Below are 12,927 nucleotides of genomic sequence, written 5' to 3'. Positions count from 1 at the left end.
CTCTTTCCCTCAACAAGAGTCTTATCTTCTTTACACCCTTTCTAAAAAGTGGCTAGCTGGGTGAAATATCACGGCTAACACTATAAATAGACAAAGGATCTACTATCTCTTCTCTATGCATTGGTACTTCAAATATCATAGAATACACTCCTGCTGTCTTAAACCATTTTGCCTTGCCCCTCAAACTCAAACTCATCACAAAAAAGAGTAGGTGGAAGCTGTGAACACCAGGATACCTGCTGGAAGAGGAAACCCACCAACAAAGGAACCACCAACAGATAACAACAAAGAAGGTGAAGGAGGGAATGGAAGACACACTAACTCACCCAGGACCTATTTGGAAATACAAGTAAATGGTGGAGAAATAACTAAAAACAACCAACTGAACAAGAGCAAGAGAGAATCCTCAAAACCTTGTACACACAGAAGAACCAGCTTCAGTGCAACCTGCCCACACCTGCACAACAGAATACAAGAGGTGGTGGGTGGAGTGACCCTCAGGTAACCAGCTGGAGGGAAGGATACTCCAAAAGAAAGACCCAACAACAATCAAAACCCAAAGACATACAGAGAGCCAACATAAATGACAGCCCAAGACCAGCAAGCTCAGGAGATCCAGGAGTCTACACCACTGAATCTCACAGGTCTTTTACCATAGAAGTTCACACCAGAAACTCATGGAGGCAGAACAGATCAATTTAAGAAGTAGAGGCTAAAAAGAAGAGTCTCACAAACAATGAGAAGGCAGAGAAACAATCCCCAAATGAAAGGAAAGGAGGAAGCTCCAGAAAGAATGCTAACTGAAAGAGAGGCAAATCAACTATCAGATACTGAGTTCAAAGCAATGATTATCAGGAAGATCAATGAACTCACAGAGAATTACCAGAAACTACAGGGAAACTACAATGAACTCACTGCAAACCATATCAACATGAAAAGGGAAATAGAAACTATCAACAATGGCTAAGAGGAAATGAAGAATGCAATTTCTGAATGAAAGAACACAGTAGGAGGAATCAAAAGCAGTCTCTATGAAGCAGAGGATTGGATCAGGGAGCTCAAGGACAAGGTAGAATAAAACAACCAGAATGAGCATAAAAAGGAAAAGAGGATCAGAAAGAATGAGGAGGGGTTAAGGGAAATGCAAGACAACATGAAACATAATAATATCCATATAATAGGGATACCAGAAGGAGAAGAAGAAGAGCAAGGTATAGAAAACTTGTTTAAAAAAGTAATGATGATAAACTTCCTTAATTTGATGAGAGAAAAAGTCACACAAATCTAGGAAACAAAGACAGTCCCAATCAAGAGGAACCCAGAGAGGCCCTCTTCAAAGACATAATAATTAAAATGGCAAAATTCCAAGATAAAGAGAGAATCTTAAAGGCAGCAAGAAAAAACAGAAAGTAACATACAAGGGAGCCCCGATAAGACTAGCAGCTCACTTCTCAATGGAAATGCTCCAAGCCAGAAGAAAATGGCAAGAAATTTTCCAAGTAATGAGAACCAGAGGCCTGTAACCAAGACTACATTATCCAGCAAGGCTCTCTATTAAAATGGAAGGCCAAATAAGAAGCTTCTCAGACAAAAGAAGCCTCTAAGATTATACCTCCTCCAAACCAGACCTGCAAGAGATGCTAAAGGATTTGCTTTAAGAACAGGGAGAAAAACAGTGAAAGAGAGAGCAACACAGGTACAAAAAAATGGCAATGAATAAGTACCTACCAATAATAACCTTAAATGTAAACTGATTAAATGCACCAATCAAAAGAGAGAGAATAGCTGAATGGATAAGAAAGCATGACCCACACATATGCTGCCTACAAGAGACCCAACTCAGAACAAAAGACCTACACAGACTGAAAGTGAAGGGCTGGAAACAAATATTCCAAGCAAATGGACAGGGAAAAAAAGCCAGGGTACCAATACTCGTATCAGACAAAATAGACTTCAAAAAAGGACCATAAAAAAGACCCAGAAGTTCACTTCATAATACTCAAGGGAACAATCCATCAAGAAGACATAAACATTGTAAATATATATGCATGCAACATAGGAGCACCCAAATATGTAAAGAAAATCTTGGAGGACTGCAAGAAAGATATTGACAGCAACACAATTAGAGTAGGGGATTTAACACTGTCAAAAATGGACAGATCTTCAAAATGAAATATCAACAAAAATATTGCTGCATTGAACAATGCCCTAGATGAAATAGACTTCACTGATATATATAGAGCCCTCCATCCCAAAGAAGCTAAATACACATTCTTTTCAAATGCACATGGAACATTTTCAAAGATAGACCACATGATAGGACACAACACAAGTCTCAACAAATTCAAGAAAACTGAAATTACATCAAGCATTTCCTCTGATCACAAGGGACTAAACTGACCAACCTCAAGGAAAAAACCTCAAAAACACTCAAATTCATGTAGACTGAAGCATGCTATTAAACAATGAATGGGTCAAGAATGAGATCAAGGAAGAAATAAAAAAAATTCCTAGTAACAAATGAATATGAACTCACAACAATCCAAAACTTATGGGACACAGCGAAGGTAGCCCTGAGAGGGAAGTTCATAGTGATACAATCCTACCTAAAAAAGTTAGAAACATTTCAAATAAACAACCTATCCCTACACCTACAAGAGCTGGAGGAACAACAACAAAGACAGCCCAGAGCAAGCAGAAGGAAGGAAATAATCAAGATCAGAGCAGAATTAAACAACATAGAGACTAAAAGCACAATTCTAAGGATCAATAAATCCAGGAGCTGGTTCTTTGAAAAAAAGATAAACAAAATTAACAAGACTTTAAGGAGACACATCAAAAAAAAAAAGAGAGAGGACCCAAATCAAGACAGAAATGAAAGAGAAGAGATTACAACTGATACAACAGAAATACAAAGGACTGTAAGAAATTACTATGAAGAACTATAGTAATGCCAAGAAATTTGAAAACCTAGGTGAAATGGACAAATTTCTAGAAAAATATAATCTTCCAAAAGTCAAGGAAGAAGAAGCAGAAAGCCTGAACAGACCAATAACAGCAGACAAAATTGAAGCAGTAATAAAAAAAAATCACATCTCCTGACACCCACAAAAGCCTTGGACCAGATGGTTTCACAGGAGAATTTTACAAAGCATTTGAGGCACAGCTAACCCGTACCCTCCACAAATTATTTAAGAAATTCACGAAGATGGAAGACTCCCAAACTCTTTTTATGAAGCCACCACCATTCTAATCTCAAAACCAGATAAAGACACAACAAAGAAAGAAAATTTCAGGTCAATATCACTGGTGAGTGTAGATGCTAATGTCCTCAACAAAATATTGGCAAACTGCATCTAGCAATACATTAAAAAGATCATACACCATGATCAAGTGGGATTCATCCCAGGGATGCAAGGATGATACAATATTTGCATATCAATAAATGTAATACATCACATAAACAAAAGGAAAGACAAAAATCACATGATCATATCAATAGATGCAGAAAAAGGATTTGATAAGGTACAGAACCCATTTATGATATAAACACTCAGCCAAGTGGGAATAGAGGGAGCATTCCTCAACATAATAAAGGCCATATATGAGAGACCTACAGCCAACATCAGACTCAATGGGCAAAAACTAAAAGCTTTCCCACTAACATCAGGAACAAGACAAAGATGTCTGCTTTCACCACTCCTATTCAACATAGTACTGGAAGTCCTAGCCACAGCAATCAGACAAAAAAAAAGACATAAAAGGCATCCAAATTGGAAAAGAGGAAACAAAACTGTCATTGTTTGCAGATGACATGATTGTGTACATAGAAAATCCTATAGACACCACCAAAAAACTGCTTGACCTAATAGGTGAATTTGGCAAAACAGTGGGATACAAAGTCAATATTCAGAAATCAAAGGCATTTTTGCACACCAACAATGAAATATCAGAGATAGAAACCAGAAAAAAAATCCCATTTGATATAGCGGCAAGAAAAATAAAGTACCTCAGAATAAACCTAACTCAGGAGGTAAAATACCTGTACTCAGAAAACTACAGGACACTGAAGAAAGAAATTAAGGAAGACACAAACAAAGTGAAGCATGTGCCATGTTCATGGATTGGAAGAATTAACGTCATCAAAATGTCCAAACTTCCCAAAGCAATTTATAGATTCAATGCAATCTCTATTGAAGTACCAATGACATATTTTGCAGATGTAGAACAAGCATTTCAGGAATTTATATGGAGTCATAAATGACCCTGAATAGCTGCAGCAATTTTAAGAAAGAAGAACAAAGTAGAAGTGATCACAATACCTAATATCAAACTTTAGTACAAAGCCACTGTAATCAGAACAGCCTGGTACTGGCATAAAACAGGCACATAGATCAACAGAACAGAACAGAAAGACCAGAAATAAACCCAAGTATCTATGGTCAATTAATATTGGACAAAGGGGGCAGAAGCATAAAATGGAGTGAAAATAACCTCTTCAACAAATGATGTTGGGAGATCTGGACAGCTACATGCAAATAAATGAAACTCAAGCACCAACTTACACCACTCACAAAAATAAATTCAAGTTGGGTAAAAGGCTTAAATATAAGTCATGACACCATATGAGTTATAGAGGAAAACACAGGCAGGAAAATCTCAAATATTCCATGCAGCAGTATTTTCACCGATATGTCCCCTAGAGCAAGGGACATAAAGGAAAAAATAAACAAATGGGACCTCATCAAAATAAAAAGCTTCTGCACAGCTAAAGAAAACAGCATTAAAATGAAAAGAGAACCACCTATATGGGAAGACATATTTGCCAATGATATCTTGGAAAAGTCTTTGATCTCCAAAATATATAAAGAACTCACACAACTCCACTCCAGGAAGGCAAAAAACCCAAGTAAAAAACAGGTAAAAGACTTGAACAGACACTTCTCCAAGGAGGACATACAGAGGGTCCAGAGACATATGAAAAGATGCTCAGCATCACTAGCAATCAGAGAGACACAAATTAAGGGCACAATGACATACCACTTCACACCACTCAGAATGGCCATCATAAACAAAGCAACAAACAAGTGTTGGAGAGGATGTGGGGAAAAGGGAACGCTAGTGCACTGTTGGTGGGATTGCAGACTGGTGCAGCCATTGTGGAAAACAGTATGGAATTTCCTCAGAAAACTGAAAATGGAACTGCCTCTTGACCTGGCAATTCCACTGTGGGGATTTTCACCAAAGAGCCCTGAAACATCAATCCAAGAGAACCTATGCACTCCAATGTTCCTAGCAGCACAATTTATAATAGTCAAGTGCTGGAAGCAACCTAAATGCCTATGAGTAAATGAGTGGATCAAAAATCTATGGTACATTGACACAGTGGAATTCTACACAGCAGAAAGAAAGGAGCTCCTACCCTTTGCAATAGCATGGATGGATCTAGAGAGCACTGTGCTAAGTGAAATAAGTCAGGTGGTAAGGGACAAATACCATAAGATCTCACTTTTATCCGGAACCTAATCAACAAAAGAAAAATGCAAACAAAATATAACCAGAGACATTGAAATTAAGAACAATCTAACAATAGCCAGAGGGAGGGGATAGTGGGGAGAAAGGTTTTCAGGAACAAGTATAAAGGACACATGGACGAAACCAAGGCGGAGTGTGGAAGCAAGGGAGGGAGGTGGGTTTGGCTGGGGTGGGGGGCGAGTGGTGGGGAGATAAATGCAGACAACTGTAATTGAACAATAACAAAGTAATTTTTAAAAAAGGAAAAAATCTCTTCTCCGTACATTTTGTTGTATATGTATAGAAATGCAGATATTTTTATAGTTTGATTTTATATCCTGTGACTTTACTGGATTTTTTCTCAGTTCTGATTTTTGGTGGCTTCTTTAGGATATTCTGCATATAAGATTATGTCATTTGCACACATGAATTTCTTCTTCACATCACCTGAGGCTCTGTTGATTGTTTAGGTCACTTGTTGGAAGATCAGCCAAAAATATGTGCTGGGGGCATGAGCAAGTGGGCTCAGCTTCCACCTACTTGGCTGCCACCTTCCAGTCTCCTTGGGTTTTCTATATCTACAGTACTGTCACCTTCTACAGAGATGTGTTGAATTCTTACTTTCTAATTTGGGTGCCTTTTTTCTTTTCTTGCCTAGTTGCTCTGACTAGGACTTTAGTACTAAGTTCAATTGAAGTGGTAAGAGAGGGCACCCTTGTGATTTTAGCTATGGATTTGTCATATGTAACCTTTATTATGTTGAGATGCATTCCTTCTGTGTAAAAATGGTTGATATATTATCATGAAAATATGCTGAATTTTGTCAAATGCTTTTTCTTCATCTATTAAGATGATCATATTTTTATCCTTCAGTCTATTAAAGTGCTATATGATATTTATTGATTTGTGTGTGTTCAAACATCCTTGCATCCTAAGGATAAAATCCCCCTTTATCATGGTGTATGATCCTATTACTGTGCAGTTGAATTTGACTTGCTAGTATTTTGTTGAGAATTTTTGTACCTATCTATGTTCATCAGGCTTGTTCATCAGGTCAAGCTACTGCATTGGTGTATAGTTTTATTTTCTTGTAATGTTCTGTCTGACTTTGGTATCAGGGTCAATCTGACCTTCTAAAATGAATTTCTAAGTGATTCTTTTTCTTCTGTTTTTTTTTTAAGAAATTGAGAAGAATTGGCATTTTTTTTAAATGTTTGTTAGAATTTACCTGATAATCTAATTACCTGATTTATCTCATCTTGGGCTTTTCTTTGTTGCCAGGTTTTTGATAACTCATTCAGTCTCCTTAATCATTACTGGTTTATTCTGATTTTCTATTTTTTATGATTTAATCTTGTTAGTTTGTTTCTAGGAATTGATGTGTCTCTTCTAGGTTATGCAGTTTGTTTGAATATGATTGTAGCCTCTAATGACATTTTATATTTCTGTGATATCTGTTGTAACATCACCTCCTTTATTTATAACTTAATTTGGTTTCTCCTTTTTCTAGCCCAGCTAAAGATTTGTCGGTTTTATCTTTTCAAAATAATAGCTCTTACTTTCAATGGTGTTTTCTATTGTTTTTATCATCTCTATTTATTACTGTTGTAGTTTTTGGTGACTATTTCTTCAATTATTACTATATTTGCTTTGTATATTAGTTATTCTGATATTGAGTGCATAATATATTTATAATTATTATATCCCCCTGATGAATTAACCTCTTTCATTATGTAATAACCTTCTTTACTCATGTGACAGTTTTTGAACTAAAGTCTATTTTATCTGACATAAAGGTAGCCCTCCCTGCTCTTTCTGATTGCCAATTGCATTTTTCCATATCTTCATTCTTCTATCCCTTCATTTTTAGTCTCTGCATTTCCTGAATGCTTACTTGAGTTTCTTGCAGATAGCATATGGTTGGATCCTACTTTTAAAGTAATTATTGACAAGGAAAGTGTGCTTTTGCCATATTGTTCATTTTTTTAGTTCTTCTATCTCATTTTTCTCTCTTATTGTCTAATGTTGTTGTTTGCTGATATTTTTATAGTGATATGCTTTGAGTCATTTATCTTTATCTTTGTGTATCAACCACCTGTATTTTCTTTATGATTACTACAAAGATTACACTGAACACTTTAAGGTTATAATAGTCTGTTTTAAGCTGATAACTTAGCTTTGATCTCATACAAAAACTCTATACCTTTACTTCTCCCCCTTTTTTATACTATTGATATTGTATCTTAATATGTTTTCATATTTTGTATCCATGAACAAGTAGTTGCAGCTACAGTTATTTTTAATACTTTTGTCTTATAAATTTCACATTAGAGTTAAGGTGATTTCCATGCCAACATATTACAGTGTTGGAGTACTCTGAATTTCACTATACTTAACATTACCAATGATTTTTATTTTTATTTTATTTATTTACTGTTTTTGTAAATCTTAGCTATTTTTATTACAAGTAGTCTAAAGAAGCTTTTTTTTTAAAAAATTGGGTCACCAGAAAACAAGAAACTTTTAAGTTATTGGTGTATTTTATAATGTGCCAGTTAGTAATGGTAATAGCATTATTGCCATTGTCTGTTGTTGCTGAAGAACATGAATAAATGGTGGCCCTCTACGGCCACAATCTCTGGGTCCAAGGTATGCTCCTGCAGAGTTAGCTCTTCAAATGGACATTCTACCCTGAAAGCTTCAGCTTGTGAGCAGGCAAGTGAAATCAATGCAGAGCAAACTGTTGCAGTTGTTGTGGCTTTCTGCCATTAGTGGTGGCACTGGTGGTGGTGTTTTACTCTTTTATAAAAATTCTTCTTTTTTATCTACTCATCTATTGATGGGCACTTGGGTTAGTTCCAATCTTAGCTATTGTAAAGAATGTTGCAATGAACATAGGGGTGCATACATATTTTTAAAATAGTGTTTTGGGTTTTTTCCAGATATATACCAAGAAGTGGAATCACTGAGTCAAAAGACAGTTCCATTTTTAATTTTTTGAGGAACCTTCATACTGTTTTCCACAGTGGCTGCACCATTCCTCACCAATGATTTTTATACTTTCATATTGATAATCAGCATCTTTTTACTTTGATTTGAAGAACTCTCATTAGCATTTTTTAAAGGCAGGTCTAGTGGCAATGAGCTCCTTCAGCTTTTGTTTTTCTGTGAAAGTCTTATCTTTTCTTCATTTCTGAAGGACATCTTTACTAGGTATAGTATTACTAGTTGGAAAGTGATTTTCCTTTTGGCACTTAGAAAATGTCATCTCACTCTCTCTTGACCAGCAAAGATTTTCTGAGTGATCTACTTATACTCTTATGTGGGTTCCCATTCATACAATAATTACTTTTATTGCTTTCAAAATGTTCTCTTTGTGGTTGACTTTTGACAGTTTATTTGTAATGTGTCTTTTGAATACCTCCCTATGTTTAATCTATTTAGAGTTCTTTTGGCTTTGTGTACATTTCCTTTCCCAGATTTGGAAAATTTTTCTGCCATTATTTCTTTAAATAAGCTTCTGCTCCTTTTTCTTTCTTTGCTCCTTCTGGGACTCCCATAATGTGTATAGTGTTTCTTTTGATGGTATCTCACAAGTACTGTAGATTTTCCTTTTTTAATTTTTCTGGTTCTCTGAATGGATAATTTCAAATGATTGTTTCTAAGTTCATTGTTTCTTCTACTTGATCAACTGTACTTTTGAAGGTTTTTATATGGAATTTTTCAGTTTAGTCAGTAATTTTATTATTTAGACACAGAATTTCTGTTTGGTTCTTTAGAAACACCATTTCTCTATTAAACTTCTCATTTTATTCATGTATTGTTTTCCTGATTTTTATTTATTTGTTTATCTGTTCCCTCTTATATCCCACTGAGCTTAAAATGATTAAGAAGATTAAGATGATTAAGAAGCCAGTCATCAAGTCAGCCCAGAAGGTTTTGGGAGGTCTCTCAGATCTTTTCTATGTGTATGTTTACTCCATTTACCTTATTCCATCATTGTGGAGAAATTAGGATTGAATGCCTTCTCTCAATCCCCCCAAACTAGTCCAGAGGCAGAGAGGCTCCCATTTGCTTCCACTAAGGCAGTGCCCTGAAGTGTTCAAGGTTGTCTAACTTTTCCTTATTCAGGAGAGTCAAGCCAGCTGCTGATATCCATGTGTTGAGTGCAGGATTGTGTATACTGTTGGTGGCCTACGTGTACCACTGGCTGGGGAGAGTGGGTGCCAGCTCTAGGGTATGTGGAGTGCTGGGGGTGTTTGTTGGCTACTTGTGGGTATCCTCACTCGAGGGGATCCTATTGGTTCATGACTAGGGCTCTTGGTGGCATCCTGAGCACATTAACAGGATATGTGGTTGACCATTGCAATCTACGCACTGGTTGCTGTGAGACCCCATTTCTTTTCCCCATTCCTAGGTGTCCCCAGAGTGTCCAACTGTGCCAATTTCCTGAGTGTTCTGGGTGGGGCAGTACAATAATGTACCTCTTGGACAATGTCTCAAAGGCTGGGGAAACCAGCCTCTCGTATTACTTCCACTATCCCTGTTGGAGAAATCACAAGTCCAAGAGGGTCTCCATTGGGCTTCTGCTGTGGCACCTTGCAGGAGAGGTGATGTGGGTAAAGCAAAACTGTTATTCTTACTCTCTACAATGCACCAATATGGGTTCATCATTTGTAACAAATATACCACTCTAGTTGGAGAGGGTGATAATGGCACAAGCTTTGCATGTGTGGGGCAGGGGTTATAAGGGAAATCTTCATACCTTCCCCTCATATTTTCTGTGATACATAAACTGATGTAAAAAATTAAGTTTTAATAGCAAATTAAATTAAAATAACTTTAAAATTGCCACATATGCAGGTTTACAAAAGGAAACATATTCTCAAGAAACATGTGTTAACACTTTTTCATTGTATTTATATATATTTTTCCTCTACCCACAATTCTGATCACTGGTTTTGATTTGATTGTTCAACCCATTATGTGTTGTGTTTTGTCTTTTTATCCATCACTTGGAAATTTGTACAGGTAGCAAGTACATGTTGAAAACATGAGAAAGAGTATACAGAAAACTTGTTCTGGGGGAGTAGATATGTGTGAGTTTTATATAAACTGGGCCTCTAGGACCTTGGAGATCTTCAACAAATTTGATTTAGTTTGCATAGGATAATGATGATAGCCATGGGAAATTGGGGTTTGAACTGAAGAAACGATTTTCTGTAGGGAAAGCTCTATGTTTCTTGACCAAAGCAGGCATACAGAAAGGGAACTCTGGAAGCTATCAGCTAAAGAGTAAGCACTGAAGAAGTTACTTTAATTCGAGAAGTTACTTTATTTACAGTTGTTTGCAATGTGATATATGAAATGAACTTCCTGTTCCTTAAATTTTCTTTTATAAAAACCTACAAACTTTTTTCTAAATGATTATGGTATACATTTTTTTTTGGTTTATAAATGGTTGCTGATATCTGCTTTAAGAATGGCATATGGAGAAACCAAAGGCTGTATATCTGAGCATAGCCATGATGGGTTATAAGTAATTTTTATATTAATTCCTTAGCTCTACCTTCTTTCTTTCTTTTTCATAATTATGGAGGTCTGACTATCTTTGAGTTTATTATATCTCTTGGAAGCATTACCCACTCATTTTTGCACAGTAAAGTCAATGCAGTGCTTAGGTAGTTAAGAAGAATTTCTTCATTGATCTTGGCAGCTTAGAAAAAATTGGATGGAAATTCAAAGCCTGAAGGGAAAGAAAACTTGAGTATCATTGACATGTAATCTTATGTTTCTTTTCCCTTCTAGTTAAAACCAGGTGGCACACTTTGCAGGAAAGCAATTGATTCAGAATGTGACTTTACTGACTATTGCAATGGGTATGCCCCACACTGTGTGCCTGACACTTTTGCACGCAATGGACAAAGTTGTCATTCAGGTGAAGCCCACTGTTTTGAAGGAAGATGTCGGACATTTGATAAACAGTGTAAAACTTTAATTGGAAGAGGTAATGGCCATATTTTCTTTTTAGTTTCTAAATTATTCTAGGTCTGTTCTTCGATTCTACAAAAATGTAAGTGAAATTTCTTAATGAGGTAAGTCTTGCCTAACATATATTATTATTAAAGGAAATAAAACTTTCTTGATTATGTAAAACAAACAGAAAAACTCCTGTGAATTTATATGGAATTCTTATTTGCAAGTGGAAGAACCCTCCAGTAGAAATGTAGCTTCTCAAAATGTTATATAGAATTTGAAGTGATGGAGTGTGGTTTAGACTTAAGTGAAAAAAAAGTTTTTACTAGAACAAAGCAGGGCTAGTCACTGATTGTGTGCACTTCAGGACGGGATCTGTATAAGGAGGCTTGCTGAAGAGTGAGGGCTTTCACTAGTCTAGTCCAGCTTGATAGCTTCCTATATATGTGTGGGCCATTAGTTTTATTGAAACACTATACATTTTCCTGCACATATGCAGTTTATTTCCTTTGAGAGAGACATTTTTTATTCTTAGTCCTTTCTTTATGCCTTCCTTAGGTCAGAAGAGAAAATTCTAGGTATTGTCTAGATCAATGTGAATGCCAGGAATTTAAGAAGGAGATGAGATAGAGGTTTTGGTAATTATAATTTTGTTCTTGTTTCTATAGAATCATAGTTGTGCTATCTGTCAAGATACTAGTTGCATTAGGATAGTATTTAAAACATAATTGAGGTATCAATAAATTACAAGTAAAATCAGGAAAAACAGAAAAGTATGTTCCAGATTCAACCTTTCCCCATGTAAAACCAGGAAAATAAATCTCTGTGCTGGACAGATATTTTTAATGTTAGATAGTGAGATGTTAGTTATCTAGGTGGATATTTTACCTAGGTAATTTTTCTTATTTAATGTTTCTTTAGTATTAGCAGTTTCTTTAGTATTAGTATTTTAAAGCCCTCTGTGAGAAGCTATAGGTGACTAAGTACAATAATTGTCTCTTAAAATAGTACAACTTTCTTTTTGGAGGAAAGCATAGCATCTAAAGTATCTTGATTTTGAATGTATGTCTATCCATCCAAGTGATCACTTGTGGTACTGCATCTAGGACAAGATAAGTCTGGGCCTGGTTGTCAGGCAACTGTTGTACTTATTTTTGAAACACAGTCCCATTTTTTTGAAGCTTCCGGCAGAGCTTAGAGGCCATAGGCAGCTGCTGAAAATTTGTCCTCATAAAAGAAGTCTCAAAGAATACACCTCCTCCACCAGCTCTGCAAGAGACTAAGTGGACTGCTTTAAGAAAAGGAAAGAAAAGAGTGAGAGAGGGAGGAAAACAGGTATGAAGGAAGTAAAATGCCAATGAATAAGTACCTATCAATAATAACCTGAAATATAAATAGATTAAATGCTCCAATCAAAAGAGAGAGAATAGCTGAATG

The 12,927-nt window shown here is 36.1% G+C and overlaps 1 protein-coding gene across 1 annotated transcript in view; it reads left to right on the top strand.

The window, feature by feature from the left end:
- The window catches only part of LOC123807759 (disintegrin and metalloproteinase domain-containing protein 5-like), a 108,909-nt gene that overhangs the window by 67,055 nt on the left and 28,927 nt on the right, over positions 1-12,927 (top strand). The window contains exon 6 of the mRNA XM_045821799.1: positions 11,323-11,521. Within this exon, the coding sequence (XP_045677755.1) occupies positions 11,323-11,521 (199 nt within the window). The remainder of the gene's footprint in view (positions 1-11,322; positions 11,522-12,927) is intronic.

Source organism: Phyllostomus hastatus, unplaced genomic scaffold (assembly GCF_019186645.2).
Source record: "Phyllostomus hastatus isolate PE091 unplaced genomic scaffold, TTU_PhHast_1.1 phas_scaffold_46, whole genome shotgun sequence".
Taxonomy (NCBI): Eukaryota; Metazoa; Chordata; class Mammalia; order Chiroptera; family Phyllostomidae; genus Phyllostomus; species Phyllostomus hastatus.
The sequence above is the reverse complement of the archived record's forward strand: the minus strand, read 5'-3'. Positions and strand labels throughout refer to the sequence as shown.